The sequence below is a fragment of the Tubulanus polymorphus genome, chromosome 3 (genome assembly GCF_964204645.1).
Source record: "Tubulanus polymorphus chromosome 3, tnTubPoly1.2, whole genome shotgun sequence".
NCBI classification, from domain to species: Eukaryota; Metazoa; Nemertea; class Palaeonemertea; order Tubulaniformes; family Tubulanidae; genus Tubulanus; species Tubulanus polymorphus.
Genome location: NC_134027.1, coordinates 15,841,168 through 15,861,903, shown reverse-complemented (window position 1 = coordinate 15,861,903; position 20,736 = coordinate 15,841,168). Strand labels below are relative to the sequence as shown.

The window sequence follows — 20,736 nt, the reverse complement described above, 5'->3', positions numbered from 1 at the left end:
GGCCGGTGTTCCCTCACGGGAGCCCTCGGTTGTAAGTTCCGGGCGGCAGTCCGGCAACAAGAGGACGAAGAAAGTCGTTGAGTCGTCAGGTCTCGGCCAACCGCCCCCCGTCGCTCTTGCTACGACAGTGGCCCAAGAGGCCATTAAACCTCGGCCCGAACCGGTTCCTAATTTTGTTCCGGTTCCGTCCGTAAGAAAGCCGGTCCCGACCCAGCTGGAACCAACTACCGGGTCTCCGGGGTTCGTTGCTGTACCAATGAAAAGCCTCGCCTCATCTGGTACAGGGATTTCGATCAGACTCAAATCTCCCGGACCAGGGACTGGGTCAACTCACTCAGCCGATCCAGGACTGCCGTCCTCCAAAAGGCCGGAGTCTCGTTTTTCTCCACGAGCTCGCTTGCCCATGCGTCGCTCCCCGAGAGCGAGGCGCTGGAGACGGTCACCGTCGCCCTCAGACTCGTCCTCATCCAGTAGGAAGACGTATGACCGTTACCGGCGTAGACGGGTACGTTCCCAGTCCAGCTCCTCATCGAGGTCTCGATCCTCGAGTAGGAGTCGAGTGCGTTCTCCACGCTATTACCGTAGCCGTCGAAGGAGGTTCCTTTCGCCGGAGCCGGCTGCCTCTACGTCCGGTTTCGTTTCGGCTGAGGATTTCAAGGCATTTCAGGCAGAAATGCGTAGTCTGTTGGAGTCGGTAAAGGGTCACCTTGGCTCGACCGGAGCCGGAGCGCCCCAGCTGCTTTCATCTGACTCGGAAAACTCCAGTCTCGAGGATGTTCCCCTCACGGTCCCCGACCCTAAGGATGTTGATGAATATTCCTTGGAGGCAGGCCACGGCACACGCTCAGGCTCTAAGGAGCCATCGCCTCGGGTCCCGCCCGGAGGGTCCACTTCCCATCCTCCGTTGGCGTTTGACCGACCGCCCAGTCCTGCGGCCTCGATCAACACGACTTTTGACAGTTCGACACCGGCAGATAGGCCCTTTCGATCTCTCATTCAAGAGGTTTTCCGCAAGCATGGCGCCAGCCACCGTGTCTAAGCCTCATAATTCTACGGATCAGGCTGAGTGTATGGCCTCGTATGCTGCCTCCTGAGGACACTCTCATGCTCTCCGCGAGTCCTCTGCAGTGACGGCCGAGTGGACACGGATCGATAGGCACTTGTGGGTTCAGGATCGGCCAACTGGTTTTGCCTACCCCCCGCCGGAATCGGGTCTCAAGCAGGGAAAGTTCCTTTCTCTTGCTGAGCCACCGATCCCCGGTTTTAGAACGTCCTATTATCATACGCTCGGGTCAACTGAATGTTTGCATGGTTCAGTCAACGCGGACGTTAGATCGATTTTTTCCTCACCGTCGATCGCGCCCTTCCTTAACAAATGCCTAAGGCAGGGGTGACCTCTTCCTTGTCATTCCTGGAAAATATTACGCGTATCGGGAGAATCCAAGATATGGCCTTGTTGTCTCTGATTGGGGAGCTCAGAGACGTTCAGGCCCTCCTGGAAAGGGAAACGGCGGAACCTTCAGAGGTCGCGGATGCCCTGGCGGGTATGGATAGAATCATCCAGTCACTGGGTCGGTCGGCTTCGCATACGATTATTCTTGCCGTCAGAGCTCATGCCAACATGATCCTGGCAGCAAGGACCTCATTCGCATCGAGCCTAAGTCGCATCGAGCCTTTAATATCTCTAGGAAGCAGCGTGCACAGACTGCCAGCTCAGTGGCGTCTCCAGCAACCCCTCCGAGCCAGGATTCTGCGTTTTCCGGTCGCTCGGCTTGGGTGAGCAACCGGGGAAGAGGCAGATCGTTTAGGGGTTAGGTTAAGGGTAAGTCCTCTGCCAAGCCCTTTCGTAAAGCCCGAAATTGAAGTTTCCGGGCCAGTGGGCGGTTGTCTTCAAGCGGCGGCCGACCGCTGGTCCGATGTGTTTGGAGACGGATCGGCCACGAGGGTAATCTCGAAAGGTTTTCGCCTCCAATTCGAAACGAAGCCTCGCCTGATGACAACCTCCAGACATGAGACCCAAGAGAGGTCAGGAGGCACACATCACCCCTACAAAACCAATCCTCTCCAGGCTGGAACTCGAGACTGTTAACAGTCCCAAGGCCTCCGGAGGCCTACGCACGGAAATAGACTTGTCCCTTCTCAACAGATATCTCAGGGTGCCAAAGTTTCGCATGACCACACCGATGCAAGTAGTTCAGGCGCTCCGCCCCGGTCAATGGGCAGCGTCGATCGATCTGAAGGACGCATACTTCCAGGTACCGATACATCCCAAGTCGCGTCGCTACCTCCGGTTCAAGTGGAAGGGTCGTCAGTACCAGTTCTCGGCTCTTCCTTTCGGTCTAAGCTCGGCGCCCTGGGTGTTCACCCAGCTGGTCAAACCAGTCAAGCGATATCTTCAAAAGAAAGGTGTGAAGATGTGGATGACTGGTTAATTGTGGGCAACTCTCGGGACGAATGTCAGGCATCCATCGACTTGGTTCTGGACCTGGTGCGGGAATTGGGCTTCAGGATAAATCTCGAGAAGTCCCAATTACACCCTTCGCAAACATTCACCTACCTGGGCATGGAGTTCGACATTCGCAAGGGCCGGGTGTTTCCCACTCAGGCCAGGGTAGACAAACTGCAGGAAGCTGTATCCGGCCTGTCGAGCACACGTCGGTCAGCGCGGTACCTGTCCCGAGTTCTCGGTCAAATGAGCTCCATGTCCCTGGTGATTCCGCTGGGTCGCCTACACAGCCGGCAATTTCAACGTTTTTGGAAGTCCTGCTGGCTGCGATCGACAGGAGATTGGGAGGCTCTGCTGCCGCTTCCTCCTCTAGGTCTGGATCCAGAGCTAAGTTGGTGGACGTCCCTTCGCAATCTCAGGAAGGGTACATCTCTGGCACCACTCCGAGCCGATGCCCTTTCCCGTTAGGATACGGCCATTTCTACCGAATGGTCGCTTCACCCGGAAGTGGCAGTTCAAGTGAGGTCCCTGGTAGGCGATCCATTAATAGATCTGTTCGCCACCAGCTTCAACAAGGTTCCCGCTTTTTGTGTCCCTGTTTCCGGACCAGATGGCCTGGAAGATAGACGCGTTCTCGTTCCACTGGGACGAGATCCTAGTGTATGCGTACCCCCTGATTCAAGTCTTAACAGCAGTCCTCGACCAGATAGAGGATAAGGAGCATTTTGTTTCATAAAACGGCTAGAAGGCCGATGTACAACGTTACATTGAAGTAAAATAACTGCTCCCTGCGGTTGGCTGAGCTCCCGCTGTCAATCAATGTAAGGGCACATTCGATTGACGTAGACAAACAGGCCTATTAATCTTCTCATCTATTAATCTGCTCGGTCCTAGTTTCTTATTTCCCAGTCTTTAGAGCGTCTTATATGTTTATTTTTAATTTGATAGCCGTAGTATCGATTCCGTCTCCCCATATCTATTTCATTATGCAAATAACCGAAGATTCAATCGACACTCTACTTCACGGAAGATTATGCGCGCACAATCGAATAGGCCCAAACCTCGTGTATTGCCGCGATGATTGCTGATTAGATTTCGATGATGTTGTTCACCGAAATCAGCAGATTTTACACATCCATGAAGTGTTCAAGGAAAACCTTAAAGGTGTATCAATCAGAAGGCGCCTATACATTACAAAGATAACATTCTGCGCATGAGATATTAAGATCCGTGGATCTCTTGTTTTAAATTAGAATCAATCGAGATCAAGGTTAAATTTTATTTCATAATATTTCAGTCGCAATGTTGACATTTTGTTTCAACAGATCAAATTTTCGGTTTCTTTGATTATACCCTGATGCGTCTCCGTACACTAGACACCGCGCACTACCGCATTTCCTGGCTTATTCACACGTGTATTTACACAGTATTTCTGCTCATTGAAGGTAAGATATACTATGAATAATGATTGTCATTGGTCCTTAGTGCCCCGAAAATGTATACTACAGCTAGATGTTAGTACGGGACCGACGGACAGGATATCAATCCTCTTGTCTAGTATTACACTTCGATTGCAATTCAATTCAATGCAATTTAATTTTCACTTTATTTCTATTGATCTTACGCATTGTTTTATTGATACCGGTACGCCAAGAATGAATCACCACCTCGACTCATTGAAGCAGGAATTATAGATTTTTTTTCAAAAAACATGTTTCAACCAATATTCTTTGATATGATTAGGCCTAGCTCCTATCCTATCTTTTGATATGAATATTATTATCTGAAAATAAATATGGTTATTAAAACTGGAGTTGCCGTTCGATTTTGATCGCTCCTTTGAAGGTTTGAAAGGTAATGTGTATATCGATTTTCCTCTTCCCATCTTGCCACCGGCCCTTGCAATAAGACCAGCGTCTAATCCATTTTAGACATGGGATATAACAAGTCTTTACACTGCCTATTAGTTTATGGTCAGGTGAGCTACAAGACCATTGGTCTTTTATTTACTTATTGCGTATTGCATTGCGACACTGATTTTGTGTCTACTGCGATGTGTATGTATATTATCGATTATGTATATTACCGCGTGCGTAAGTGCCGAACGCTTTCAGATATTATACACTGTATGATAGTGGGGACTGTGAAAACAACGATTTTTGCTCTTAGGTTCTTGCTGGGTCCAATGTTGATGGAATTCTGACTTTGATTGTCTTAAACATGCAAAATTCCTACGAAAAGTAAATTAAACAATCTGACAGCTGTGATGTTAGGTGGTGTTTTCTGTCGGTTTCTTGCGACAAACCTAGTTCATTTACCTAGTCTAATGATTAACGGAGCTACATTGTGTCGATATCAAAGTATGCAGCGTAATTTTTAGTTGCATTTGATTTATTTTCAACCGCATTTGTGTGCCCTTCTAATAATTGTCAATTATCAAATTTCAACTTTATTTATTTTGCCTGGGAGACGATCTGCTCTCAGTTGCGTATGGGTATGGGCCTATGTAACCATAAAATGAGTAAAATATTTCCATTTTTTCAGATTCATTTTTCTCAATATTTGCTTCAGGATTTCGCCTTTGGTGAGATTTTTTTTCAGCATTTCTGTCATTTCAATATGGGACGGGGGCAAGTTATTGTGACAGTTGTAGACTTGCATGGGGTTGGGGAATGAATGAAAATGGCTTGACCGGGTGGGAGCGTCTGCCCAAATTTTTCTTAGGTCTTGACTTAGATTTTTTCGCAAGCAACGCCAATGGTAACTAGATCATGGGGTTTTCCATGGCCAGCCTAATAGATATCCATACTCGACAAGCCCTGACAGTGTATTGAATACTTTTTATTTGTGTTTTGATTAGGCAGAAACTAAATAGGTACATTTCTGTTTTAGATTTGTCAAATGGATGTTGAATGATACGTACAATCCCGATCTACACTAGACAGTGGTTTCTATTCGCCTATATTATAGCAAACACCGCTTTCCTTGGAATAACTTCAAAATCGATACTCCACCTGCACTTCCTATCTGAAACAACCTAGTGGAACCAGCACCGGCAGTAGTGATAGATCGGATATTGAATTTCCCTCAGAATTCACATTTAAAAAAAGTTGAAGTTAATATAATTCAAGTCTCAATGCACTCACTGTTCGTCAACAACTTGTTAGCAATGAAACTGTTGTGCGTTTTCAAAAACATCAAGAAGCAGGTCGATTTTGATCTAATCACATGTATGTTTCATTCAGCCACTTATCTTCACTTCATATCCAGAAAATAAAGAGCATGGTTCTATGTTTATTTTCGTGTGACCATAGAGTTTGTTGTACAAGTTAGTAAAAATGTCCCAGCTTATTCATACTTTGCTAGTGATAACGACTAACCTTTAAGTCCTAATAGACAGTCTTGTTGGTTTTTTTACATTTTAACTGGTCTTTTACTGAAATTGCTGAAATATTTTATATTGTTACATTATTATCTGTGTTTGTATCGACAAATAATGTGTTATAATCAGGACTTTATGTAATGTTAATTTTTTATTGAGAGATTTTATATTGCAATATTTTTGAAAATGTTTTCAATAAAGTTTGAATAAGTTGGACAACTATTTTTCGCCTTCTCCTAAAGTTTTTGCTGTGGCTGTTATTCATCTGCTTTTAAGAGGTATTCACTGATATGCAGTTTGAAACTGGAGTGGTTGGATAGAGCATCAAACATAAACCTCAAAAGGAATTACCAGCGAAAAGTTTCAGCTCGTGTGGATCTTTGAGAAAATAAGCCCAGAAAACAAGCATATTTTAAGATTAAGACAGTATTGAATTCTAAATTACATTTCAGCACGAGTGGTGACATGTATATTTATTATACATGTAAATGTAATTGATACGTTTAGAAACATTGATCCAGCCTCCCCGGCAAGGCGGGACCTCTTCCTTTTCCAAAACTGGAACTTCCGATTATCTCGACGAAGTCTCTTGTTACTAATTAGCTTGCCATATTACCCCTGAACTAGTGGATCGTTGGAGTACTGGGCTGAACCCGTGCTGGTTTCTACTGCATTTCTTCCACGAATATATTAAGCTGAGAACTTAAAAATTGTGTGCTGTACATTATAAATATGTATTTATGAGTGAAGGTTTTTTATTTTTCAGAATTAGGAGACAATGCTAATTACCAAGAACGTATTCGTGAATTGATAAATACTTTGCCATTAGCGATTGTTTTTGTAATGCGCTATCTTTTTGGATTCCTCAATCAGTAAGTAAACCAGTTTGATACCATTTACATGATATGGAAAGTTTTTATGTCCCCACTCGACAATAGTATATAGATTTCGACATCTATAACTACTGAAGTATTTCACCTAGGATCATGAAATTATATGCAGACTTAGAGTAGAGCTTGCAAATTTTGTTGAACATGAAATTAAGTTGCTGAAGTTTAAAGCAGAGATGAAAGTTCTCAAAATTTCGGCGGAATTTTGATTTTTAAAAATTTCAGAAAGTCCATAGCTGATTTTAACGAATTCTTCCGTCTTAGATCTTAGGTAGAGAGTCTAGATAATTCAAAATCCAAAGATGCAAAAAGAGTACAAATCTCATTTTCTAATGAGTAATATATATTTATTTAAGCAAACGTTTTCGGGAGTTACATTATCCCCTCTTCAGGCATAGCGCAAGTGATTAAATTTACATATCACACTGGTATGTATATAGAATAAGACGAAGCTAATTACAAACAATTTCAAATTACTGAGTGACAAGATAATTGCAATACGAAGATAATTAATTACACACAATCTAAATTACTGAGTGAAGATATTTGACTAGTAGTAAATTATCTAAAAACATTGAGAATGAATCCTGACCCGTGATCGAATAGTTTTTGATTAAGGGTGGGCTGTTGAGTTTTGATAAAACGTGCTTCTCTAATTTTGCAATCTAAATCAGAAGAACCTTTATCTAAAATTTTGAAATTCTTTTCGCTAAACGAGACAGTCACGGCAATTTGACAGATGTTGGCCAATTGCTGAAGTCTTAAGTTTGTGCTCCTTAACTCTTGTTACTAGGTGTCTTTTTGTTTTACCTATATAGGCAGCGTTTATATCACATGAACAAGTGTACTTGTAGGCAACCATAGCTTTCAAGGATTTAGGAGTCGGACATTTAAGTGAAAAGAAATTCTTAATCTTAGTGGTTACGAACGAGCATTGAAGGTCTATTTCGAATTTCAAACAGTTTCTTTAATTTTTGAGCATATAGAATAGACGGGAAACCCACATACGGTATGGAAATGAAAAGAGAAAATTTATTCTCATCGACGGTTTTAGGCTGGGTAATGAATTTAGAGTCGAGAAATTTTTTAACACAGTGATCAAAAACATGGCTACGAAAACCATTAAGGTTGAATAATTTCTTTAAAAAATCAAATTCTTCCGAAAGAATGTTCCAATTGCTGCATATATTGTATGCACGAAAAAGCATCGTGTTGATAAGACCAGTTTTCCATTTGTAAGGACACATTGCATTAAAGTTCAAAAGTAATTCAGTATTAGAAGCTTTTCTATAGACGCGTGAGATGAAATTAGTACTGCCAGTGTCAGTCGGAGCTTGAATGAGAGTATCTAAAAAGGGTAAAATGTTCGGGCCAAGTTCAAAAGTGAATTTCAGATTGGGATGCATAGTATTTAATGCATCAAAAAATGAATTGTAGTTAGAGTTGATTCGAAAAATACAGAAAATGTCATCAACATATCTAAGGTACAATGTGGGTTTGAATTTGCAATCAGTCAATAGTAAATTCTCAAAATGTGCCAGACAGAAGTTAGCTAAAGTAGAGCCTAATGGGCTGCCCATGGTTACACCATCAAGTCACTTTCCAGAAAAAAAATCTGATGAGAAACTAGGTTATTTCTTTGTGTGGCCTCAGAGTGATTTCTACATTTATTAACGATTTATAGTAATTCTCGTACATTCTCACGAGATTATCAACAACCCGGAAATAAAATCCAAACCAGTTTACAAGCCCCTGTGAGCTGATGGGGGAAATAAACGATGTAAAAGGTACATGTGCCGAACAAATAAACATGACAAAAAATGACAACCTTTTTCAAGGCCAACGACTATAATGACTCTGATCTGGGATTTATCCGCGCTGAAACATTATTCACAAACTTCCTTGTGGAGCACAATTTTCCTGGAGTAAAAAAAAACTAATTTTGATGTTGCTGTTATCTTTAAAAGTTTCATGTTGATATTTATGGTATTCAAAGTATCCCCACTTATTTTATATCACATGCTTTTTATGCATAGTGCATTGATCAGCATGCAGTGTCTAGAGGCATGGGAAAGTACTGATACCGTATTTTCCGGCTAATGAGCCGATTTTCTAGCCTCAGATTTTTTTTTACCCAAAATATCGTGATTGGCTTATTGGATGGATATGATCTGACTACTGTTGAAATCTTGTCTTAGTAGGTGTGTTTACCTTGCCGGGTACCGCACAGCTGTGCCGATTGAAGGTTAGATAATTGTTTTATATCTTGATTATGTTTAAATGATTACAGTTATGATGAAAATAATTATAATACCAATGCTTGATCACGAATTCATTTGGCATCGAGTAGGAAAAATCCAATAAAGCTCACGCTGATAATGTGCGAAGAGTATGGAACGCGACATATCTTAATGTGACGACATAATACATATGCACATGCGACGACATGGCCCCACTTCCCAATGTAAGTATGAATTTGCAACGGCGTAAGTTTTAGCGATTGCATAAGTTATTTCCAAAAAACCACCACCACTGCAGATGTTCATTCAATTTTTATGGACTTTCGCTTTAGCAAAGTCCATTTTGTTATGGCATATAAGACTTTGTTCGTTTGGTACAAAATAACTTCCAAACGAGGCTTAGTTTTTATGTTTTGGAACTTTTAAAACATTCAATGCAGTAATAAAAGCTCTAACCCTATTGAATTTCATCGGATTCGGTTCTTATTTATCAAGTGAGTTATTTTTTTGTTGGTGGAACTACATATCTTTTCAGAAGAACACATGCCCTTTTACGTATATCCATGTTTCACACATGCTCGTTACAGACTCGCTGCTATTTGATGTACTGATCTGTGCATGTATGAGAAAAGCGCGCTTCGCGCATTGCCTAGTTAAAGTTTTCCTGGAAACTGCAAATGATTCAACTGCCAGAGTTCGTCGCGGCTGGCCGTGAAAAGTAGTGAATTTTATTGAAGGGCAGTAAAATTGGAAATTGTTCAATTTACGAAAATAAATTGTCTAACAAACTTCGTACAAAGTGTATAGAAATCATCACGCCATGAACGTGGAGAGTATCTATTTGAGTCAGTGGTGAAAACCCGCTACCATGAATATTCATGATGAATCGTCATGCAGTTGTGTGCGATGGAGATCGTATCAATAGACAGATTTTCAAGAAAACTTCTATCAAAGGGGATATCTTAGGCGTTTTTGATTACTTGGAGCACGGATCCTCTGAAATTCTGCCGAAGATAGGTAGGCCTATGCATTTCCATTCATAATTCGGAAAAGACATTTTTTTCTTGATATTTTCCGTCCTTATTTTGGATCTAATTGTCTAAAAAGTTATTCTTCTCCCATCATTTGAATTCAATCCAATAGTTTTCACTATTTTTCATTTGTTCTGCTTATAATCTCTAATCTAGAGTACCTATGTTTGATTTTGATGCTGATTAAACATACACTCATGTAGATTTAGCAAAGTCCATATTAAGAATATCATTTCTTGTTTTTTTTCTATCTTTCCATTCTTAATTTGGAATTGTTCATACCAAATTTCTATTGGTATAAATTTATCTTCATCATAATTTCTGAACGACAGACAGGGCAGATAGCACCTCTTATCTTGATCAACCTGTCTACGCATACTGAACAGAACAGCATATGTCCACATGGCACCAATGCAAGGCGTTCCCGTGGTTCGGTCAAACAAATAACGCACATTAGTTCTTTAATTATAACGGGTACTGTTGGCTCATTTGCATGAGGAGGATATTCCACAATTGGTTCCTCAGCCAACTCTGGCAAATCTTCATCATCAAGGTCATCATTGCCACTTTCATCATGATCACTTTCATTATTAAACTTGTTGCCCCCATCATCATTCTCATTGTCGGAATTGATGTCTTGTAGCCAGTTATCGGGATTAGCATATTCTCCAATCACATGTCGTGTGGCATTCAGAAATTCGACAATAGAATAATGTCCACTCGAAAGTCTTCGTGCACAATTTTATCACGTTATCCGTTAACACTACTTTACGTTTACGCGGCTGTCTTATTTCTAGTCCACGCTGAAGACGGGAGTTTCATTTCTGAATCTAACCGCAATTTTCTTTAGATTGTTCAAGTAAACAAATAAATTGGGATGAATACCCAACTTTTTTCTAAGGGAAGCGTGAAAAATGTCGACACCGTTGTTGGTTCTTTCGGTACAACCATTAACTGATATCCGATTCACACCAATCCTGTTAATCCAATACTAATATCTAAAGAGATGAAAAACTGATTGAGTTGCCTACGTACAACTTTGGGGGTATCCAGTTTTATCGACTGGAGTCCTCTGCAATCGATTCTGCAAGCAGAAGTGGCAAGCACATTGTTTTCTGTACTGTCTCGCGCAAGATTTGATCCGTACGAAAAGAAACAATCAATCCAAGATTTTGAAGTCGGTGTAGAACTGCCTGTGCATAGTGGAACCAGCAACCAGAAACTGAGATGTTCTTTTAATTGCGTTGGTCTATGCTTGTTCGAAATCAGCCATAATATGGTCTGGTCTAAATGCAGGAGCTACCAAATCGATCTTGAACTTGAACTTGAACTTGAACTTTAATTTTATTGCTCCATATAATATACAAGTTACATAAGAAATGACATGCAATAAAATATCAACATCAAAACACAGGGAAAACAGTACAAAAGTGGACATACATTTATAATGGATTACATAGGAATAGAGAATATTTGCAAATAAAATATGTGAAATGTAAAACAAAATATAATACTACAGCAAGGTAACTAGGTGGCGATACAATCAAGTGAATAGAATATAAAAAGAATCAAAGTGTTGAACGGAGGGCAAATAACTAGGTTACACACAAGTTAACTAGGTTACACACAAGGTTGGCAATTTCATAGTCTCTGTTGTTATAAGACATCAAAAATAAGAATTTATCATAAACACAAAAAGACTCAAACTCTGTGAAACATACAAGTGAGGACAAAATGGAAACTCTGCCAGGATGAAGCGAGGGACACTCTAGTAAAAAGTGGGATTTGTCCTCAACGACTTTATTATCAGTACAGTAGAGGCAAAAACTCTCATTGGCTGGTAAAAATGGACGACAGTGACACCCCGTCTCGATTCTAAGCCGATGGGAACCGAGACGCAGTTTGGAAAATTTGCGTCTTTTAAGGAAAGAGTTCGAAACTATATATTTTTCTAGTTCAAAGCGTTTTTTAAAAAGTTTATAAGTTCTTAATTTGGGGTTGGAATTACTGTCGGTGATTCAAAATAGCCACGATGAAGAATGTAAAAGATACATTTTAGACTGGAGCAGCTTAAAAATTTTATTGGGGTGGTTGGAGCCATGATTAGACCAAACACCATGAAGATCAAATGATTTTAGTATTGAGAAAATGCCCGAACACCAATTTGGGAGTGTGTCCATACATTGCACACAGTCCAGATAGGATTTATACACTAATGAGGCGGGATTCAATTTACAGAGGCGAAACCAAAATTTAACCATCAGGGGAATATATGAGCAAGGGGAACTGGCCTAAGTCGCCGCGAACAGCCGTATTAACGGACCTTTTGTTGACACTAAGTAGGTTTTTGCCAAAGTTCAGATAAAGCTTTTTGCAGGGCAGAGAGTTACAGGTGTTATAAAGATTAGAGGGTTCCAGCTTGGAAACAAAGAAGGAACACGAGACCTCAGTACAATAACCGATAATGGGATTGATTAGGCTGTTTAATGAGAAAATATGCAGTAGGGACACAATCTCTGATGTTAATAGTTTTTAATTTAAATAGGGCTTTAGAAGCGCGTTCAAGCAGGAGGTAACATGCATTATTGAATTTACCAGAAGGAGTGAATGTGATACCTAGATAACAATAGCTGTTGACAATTTCAATTGGAGAACCTGAATAGAAGAAAGAAAGTTTGCTTATGATCCGACCCCCCTTATTGAATATAGTTATTTTAGTTTTGGCAAGGTTAACAGATAGACCCCACGTATTACAATAAAGGGCCAGTTTATTAAGGGCACACTGTAAACCAGATTGGGATTTGCTAATAATGACATGGTCATCGGCTTAAAGTAAGCAGTTTATGTCTACATCATATAAGGAAACCGGGTTTCATTTGTCAAAGATAAGGGGAAGATCACTTATAAATAAATTAAAAAGGATGGGACTAAGTACACAACCTTGTTTGACACCAACATTGGAACCAATGACAGAACTAAAATCTCCGGTGATCAAAAACTGTTTTATAAAGCGCCTCAGTCTTTCGAGTCATTAGTCCAAAAATTGTCGGGAAAAGGGTAACGAAAACAGTGAACATTTGATAAAACATCTGCGGGACTATTTTGAAGGTTGCATCCATACTGACTGATTCTCTGCCAGTGAGTAGTCGGATCTGTGCATCACTAGCAAATATCATCGCAAATCCATCGGCACCAGCATCAACCACACTGCAAAAAAATGGAGTACCATCAGCCATCTCATTGTGAACATTGTGTGCAAGCGGGCAATACCTCCAATGTATTTGGCAACGCAGGTTGATTTAATTTCCGTCCTTTATACATTCCACTCTTTATGTCGCAGAAAGTTATTCGGTCCCAGACATCAATTCTTCTAGATTCTTCATCGAAAATTTGTCTGAGTGACAGATCTTCCTCTATTGTAAAATTATTGTCAAATTATGTTTCCCATCAGACCAGTTTGTACAACTGTGATGAATAGAAAATATATACTAGGCCTATACTATAATATACTATTAAAACATACTACAAATTAACAGTTCATTTATACTAAATTAGTACTTAAAGTTATCGCACAGCTTAATGAAAGCGTTCATCACACATTTCAAATAATTACACTAGCCTGAATCTGAAATATTTCAAATCAAAAGTTCATAATTTCTAATAATTCATGGCATCGCACAGCTCAAAACTAGTACCAAAAGTTAATAAGAGTTCACAGTTCAAAAATATTCCAGGTCGAACTTTAAGATATTACAAATGAAAAGTTTATTATTCTTTTTTATTTTAAGAGTTTACTTAAGAATTTATTGCAACGAAAGATTTCATTACACAGTACAAACATATTTCAGTCTCATTGCAAATGAATAGAATTGGAGATACATCTTGTTTTTAAATGTTCTTAAAAATCAACGAGTGGGGACTTTTACCTACTTTGAATATTTGAGGATATTTACCACGGGGATTTTTACCCAGGGGAACTTTACCTACAACCTGAGCATATAAACTATAGTATATACTATTTAGATTAATACATACTATAAATTGATAGTTCATTAATACTAAATTAGTACTTAAAGTTATGGCACAGCTTAATGAAAGCGTTCATCGCACATTTCAAATATATTACACTAGCTTCAATCTAAAATATTTCGAATAAAAGATTCATTATTTCTAATAATTCATGGCATCCCACACCTGAAATACACCACCAGTTATCAAGCATTCACAGTTAAGAATAAATTTCAAGATATTAGAAATAAAAAAAGTTCATTATTTAAGATCAAAAGTTCATTACTATTATATCAATTCTTACAATTTATTTGATTGTTACAATTTACTTAAGAACTTATCCCAATACAAGATTTCATTGTACAGTTCAAATTTATTTCAATTTCATTGCAAGTGAATGAAATTGGAGAAACATTTTGCTTTGAAATGTTCTTGAAAATTACCAAAATCACCAAGTGTGAATATTTAGGGATTTTTATCTAGGGGATGTTTTTACTCGGGGGAATTTTTCCTACATTCGGACCAATCGAGATCAGACATTTCGCATATGTGAATGCTTGGTCCTGTCCAAATTGGACCGATCTAAACGTGTGAACGCGCTTCTGATGAAGTTACTACTTATTAATAGTGAAAGCTCATTCATGAAATAAACGCATTTCCCTATAAAGTAATATTCGTATTGTTGTATTAAGGAAATAATTGTCTGATTCTGATCGTCGCTCCGGGGATAGAGCTCGCTCTCCCACTAGATCCAGACGTGGTGAGCGTAAAAAACGCGCAAGGTCTCCTCGCAGATCAAGGTTTGATCGCGAGAGGGATTACGATCGTTATTGCAGGAAGCTTCGCCGTCGGTCCTCTCATCGTTCGTCGACGTCGGTTAGCGATGAAGGCGATTCTTCTAGTAGGTCTCGATCCCGTTCGAGGGACCGTCACCAAAGTCGGCATGATCGTCGGGATAGGGGAAATCCTGACTCAGAAGGATTTCCATGAATTTGAAGAGATAATTTTAAATTTCTAAAAGTCACTACAACCTCTACAACAGGTAAGCCTATTCCTGATTGTCTGGTTAGAAGTTCGCCAGCCCACTCAGTTGTTCGGAATTCTGACACTGAATTCCTGGATGCTGGGGGAGGGTCTGATTTCAATGAGGATCCGGTCCGCGAAGCGGCAATTCCTTTTGGGGTCGTTCCTGTCGCAAGCAATTTTGGGTTGCCCCATACGATGGGGACTTTCCTTGCTCGCAATGTATCTCCGTCCCGTTCAGTTTTATCCGAACCAGCGGGGGACATGCCATTTAGAGCGATGATGAGTGAGTTTTTTGTCAAACACATGGCAACTCGCGCTAAGCCCACAGCAGCTTCCCTGGTCAGTAAGTCAATGAAAGCTTATCGCCCTCCGGACTCCGATCTTAATGTTTTACGGGAATCGTCAGCGGTTTCAAGAGAATGGGCTCGATTAGATACGCAATTATGGGGTGAATGTCGCCCTGGAAGGTTTTCGTTTCCCCTTCCAGAACGGGGTGTGAAATCTGGGAAATAGCCCGGATACTGTTTCAGCACAGTCGGGTATTCGTTTGCCTAAGTCCGGTGTGGTGGCCATGACGTCAATCCTGGAAATCTTACCAGGGTTGGTTCGTTGCAGGATATGGCACTAAAGGTGTTGACGGGTGAGTTTCGCGAAACTCTCGCTGCCGTTCATGCGTTTCACCAACTCCGACCCAGAGTCAGTTGCCCTAAAACTGGAGGGAATGGACCGGGTTATCCAATCTTTGGCTCGGTCTGTTTCACATGTAATTCCGTTGTCGGTTCGGGGTCAGGCTAATCTTGTGTTAGCCTCCCGTCAGTCAGTTATGGACTCCAGTTCCAAAGCTCGTCTACCGGATATGGTGTCCAATTTTTTGCTGAGAGCTCCATTCGGCATGTCTTCACGTTTCTTCTCTGGTTGGTGCGCTCCTGTTTCCGCTGAGCTGAGGAAGATTCGGGAGGTCAAGACCAAGTCCACCGTCCGAACTCCGTAGAAAAAGCATTTGGGTCAGACGCCGGCGGTGCAAGGTTCGGCACGGACACAAACAGGACCAACTCAAACTTAGCGCTTTCTCAGGCGGCTACGGATGCCGGTTGGAAAACTAGCGCGCAACTTCAACAATCACGTCAAGCCTCATCCAGTCGTAACAGTTCCGGTTCGTATCGGGGCAAGGGGAAGGCTCCAAAAAGGGGCTCTTCCTTTTGGAAAAACTCGAAATGAATTCTCAGGACCAGTGGGAGGTTGTCTGCAGCAGGCACCCACTGGTCCGACCTTTTCAGAGATGGTTGGCCCTCCCGGGTCGTCTCTCATGGCTACCGTCTCCGCTTCCTAAGGCGACCGCGCCTGACGAGGTCACCTCCCGACATGCGGCGGAAACCAGGTCAGGAGGCCTTAATCTCTCCGGATCTCAAGGAATTGGCGATAGAACCAGTTTGCAACGAAACTTCTCCCGGCTGGTTTTCTCGAATATTCATGGTACCAAAGGCCACAGGGGGTCAACACGGTGATAGATCTGTCATCCCTCAATCAGCACCTAGACATTCCAAGGTTCCCGATGACCAAACCCAAGGACGTGATTCAAGGGCTCCGTCCGGGTCAATGGGCGGCTTCATTGGACCTGAAAGATGCTTACTTTGAGGTTCCAATTCTCCCAAAATCTCGGCGATTTCTCAGGATAAAGTGGAAAGGCCGCCAGTTCCAATTCAGGTCTCTTCCATTTGGCCTTAGTACGGCCCCGTGGGTTTTCACCAAGTTGGTCACGTCCGTTCAGAAGGTACTTCAGTCAAGGGGTATACGACTGTTCGTTTACCTCGACAACTGGTTAATAGTCGCGAACTCTGCTCCAGAATGTCGGGAGGCAATGACCTCAGTCTTGGACTTAGTCCATCAGCTAGAGTTCCGCATAAACAAGGAAAAATCTCAGTTGACGCCGGCCCAACAGTTCACTTATCTGGGCATGGACTTCGATCTCCGAATCGGCAAAGTCTTTCCGTCTATGGCTCGAGTAGCCAAACTTCAAGAAGCTGTAGCGGGAGTGTCCACAACCCCGAGAACAGCTTGTTTCTGGTCATGGCTTCTATGCTCCATCAGCTCCATGGGTCTGGTGGTGCCCATAGGCCGCCTCAGAAGCAGGCGCTTGCAACAATATTGGAAGGTCTTCTGGTCCCAGTCGAAGGGCAACTGGGAGACCTTGATTCCCGTACCTCCAACCGATCTAAGTCCGGATCTTCATTGGTGGGCGACAACTACGAATCTTCGGCGGGGGGTGTCACTAGTCTCGTTAGAGGCTCCAGTTCGTGTATTCACGGATGCCAGTCACTAAGGGTGGGGGGCACATCGGGAGAACCAAGTCAAAGCCGGGAGATGGTCTCGCTACGAGGCCACCAACCACATAAATTTCCTGGAAATGCTGGCGGTGTGGAAGGCCTTGAAGTTCTTTCACAGGAGAGTGGAGGGCCACCACGTTTGGTTAGCCACAGACAATTCAACAGTGAGGGCTTACCTTCAGAATCAAGGGGGCACTCAGATATCCTCACGGATCTGTCAGCCAAAATTCTTCTTAGGTGCCAGACAAAGGGCGTGTCCCTGACTGTGGCACATTAAGCAGGGAAAAGGAACGTGATGGCCAATGCTCTTTCTCGTCGAGGTCAGGCTATTGTGACAGAATGGGTTCTCCACCAAGAAGTAGCCGATCGGGTTCGAGACATGTTTGGCAATCCGCTCCTGGATCTGTTTGCCGACCGGTTCAATCAGAGGTGTCCTCTGTTTGTTTCCCCATTTCCAAACGCGGAAGCGTGGGGGGGTCGATGCCTTCTCTCTGGACTGGTCGGGGATGCATGCGTATGCGTTCCCGCCCACCCCAGTCCTCCCGCGCTTGCTGGATCAAATAGAGAGATTAAAAATTCTTAAAAGAACAAAAAGTTTCATTTTCCATATATATAAATCATGTTGAATAAGTTGAAAGTTTTTGGGTAAACATATACCCCTTGTCAAGACAAGTAACAAATGATGCAAAACTACAGTATGTTAAGATATAAGTTTACAGAAACAGGTCAACAGAGGTGCTTAAAATAGCAGAAGATTACATAATATAACCTGGCAACAACCAGGACAGGCCAGTTTAACAGAATACATTTAAAATGAATGAGGATCCATTTTGAAACAATTGTAAGTTTAATGACGGCTTTTCTAATTTAATAAACAAAGCCTCTCGGATTGTACATTCAAAGTCTGAGTTAGCTTTGTCTAAAATCTTGAATTTGTTTTCATTGAAGTCCTGACTACAAGTGGAACAGATAGTTAAATGGTGTCCTATAGCGGATTTGTTTGTCCGATGCTGGATTCTGGATTCTAGATTTACGCTGGGTAATAAACAGACTGAACGCGATGAAATTTCTCAATTTATCTTAATTCCATATGTGGGCTACCCCTCCATACTATTTGCCCGTAAGATCAGAAATTTGTTCAAAAAACATTATTGCATTGATCTCAATCACTACCACAAAGATTAAGAATTTCTTCTCATTGAAATGTCCTACTCCTAAATCCCTTAAGGCTAATGTTGTATACAAATTCAATTGTTTATGGGATGTAAATGTTTCCTACATAGGAAAAACTAAACGACATCTAGCTACGTGAGTCAAAGAGCATCGGACAAACAAATCCATTTTCGTAAAGATTCTACAGCAATGCGCTCTCTGCGAACATTGTCGTAGCGGAACACTTGCGAAATCAAACCATAACTCTTTAGCCACGTAATCAATGTTACAGCGATAGGTGCTAAAGAAGTCACTTCCCAGTAGACAGTCCTGCGTCAGCTCATCCGCTATGATCATTGGTACGCGGAAAAGCGAGATGTACTGGGTGGTCTGAGTTCTGCAAAGTCACCTGACAGCTGGCTAGCTTGCCACACTGTTGTCTTCATGATGGTGACCGCTGTGCCAGTATCTAGCAGTACAGATGCCTGCACTGCAGAATTCACACGAGCTGCGCAATATAGGCCTCCATCCTGAATTGTGATCGTCCTGAGTTGTGCAGTGTCACGTGTGTCTGTCTTTCTGTCCATCATAGTAAATTCTGGGCTACGTCGGATTCTCACCAGTTTCAGCTGGTACTACTTGAAGTGCAGCTACATCCTGTTTGTCGGGAGTCACCACTTGAGGTACCGGTATATCCAGGGCTTTCCACTGACTGGTCCGGCTGCTCACGAGGCACTAAGCTACCATTCCCCTCACCAGACGCAGGATCTTCATTGTTTCCAGTTATACGTACCACTGACTTAGCTGGAACTATATTTAGTGCGGCCTCTTTTGAATAACCCGGTATCACCAGGTGCGGTATATCCAGGATCGTCCAAGATTTATTGCTGTGGCAGTCTGGTCGCCGCAGTGTAATAGTGTATTTCCCTGTGAATGGGGATAGTGCTGGTTTGGAGTTCCCCAGCCCCTTGTGGAACCTTGTGGTCTGTTTCCCGGGTTCCCGCTTTTCGGTGCCGGGCAGCTTCACAAATGATGGCTGCGTTCACCGCAGTTGAGACACTGCGTAAGTGGCCACTGGCTCCCTGTGTAATTGGGGCCCTGCAGCGCAAGCAAATGTCGTCGACCGGTCGACTGATAGTATGTATGCTGCCTCGTCTCAAGTTTGTCGAGTCGTAATGATAGCCCCTGCACCAAAGTTAAAAGTGTGACGGCTTAACGGATGTGGCAACTTCATTTACGGGCCTGCAGGTTTGCTGTTTGTGTCCCTCGGCCTACCGTCATCTTATGAGCTGTGTCCAGTGACATCACTTGCATCACGGCCTTGGCCAGGGTTTTTGGCCGATGTACAAACAGGGCTTCCCTATTGCTCGGGTGCAGGTAGACAGCATGCTTGAACCTGTCCATTGCAAGTTCATCCTGTACCCTAAGTGTAATCTCTGGGTATGCATTTCGGCTCAGTTCGAGCAGCTCGTCAGCAAAATGCTCGATCGACTCCCCGGAGCGCTTCTCCCTCATACTAAGGAGCATTTTAATGTCCTCCATGGTCTTCGACTGTTTGATCCTGTCAGACAGGCTTGCACAAAACTCCTTGTAGGAGAGTGTGTCCGGGAGCCGCTTGTTAGAGCCGCTTAGACGATGAGAAGGCTCCCTAGCCAGCTCATCATATTGCCCTTTCCCCTCCTCATCACTTGAACTACTACTATCTAGCTCAAAACTCCTTTCCCCGTTGATTAGTTTTGGGGACGAGTGCACCCCTCTGTCGCGTGCCGTCCCATTGGCAGGCTCTACAACGGATTCGACAGTAATTTGGTCAGTGTCAATCATGTTGAAACGTAGGCCTTGTATAAATCTGAGTAAAACACCAAGACTGGATAAGCAATCAGGCCTACGTCTATGAAATATAATATTCGGAAGGGAAAAGAAATCAAATAAACTTGTCAAAAGCAAAAAATAGTGACTTTGACAAATATTGGTTACAGTACAGAAGTTCTGCTGTTTACTGCACTACTTCAAGTCAATGAACAGTAAGAAAATAGCAACCATAGACTATATTCGTAAAGTAGGTCACCCAGACTACCCTCTCATGTGCGGGCCTGTTTGGTGAAATAAATTCGGCTTTTTTGTTAAAGAAAACGATATAAAAACCCCGAATCGCTGCCACCAATGTAAAAGTTATGGCTTGTGGAAACAATTGGAGGTCCACTAGGGTCCAAATCGCTCATCTAATAAACAACTCA

At 42.4% G+C, this 20,736-nt stretch overlaps 1 protein-coding gene across 1 annotated transcript in view; it reads left to right on the top strand.

Annotated features, from left to right (window-relative positions):
- The window catches only part of LOC141901192 (SLIT-ROBO Rho GTPase-activating protein 3-like), a 122,707-nt gene that overhangs the window by 75,831 nt on the left and 26,140 nt on the right, over positions 1-20,736 (top strand). The window contains 1 exon segment of the mRNA XM_074788302.1: positions 6,595-6,700. Coding sequence (XP_074644403.1) covers positions 6,595-6,700 — 106 coding nt within the window.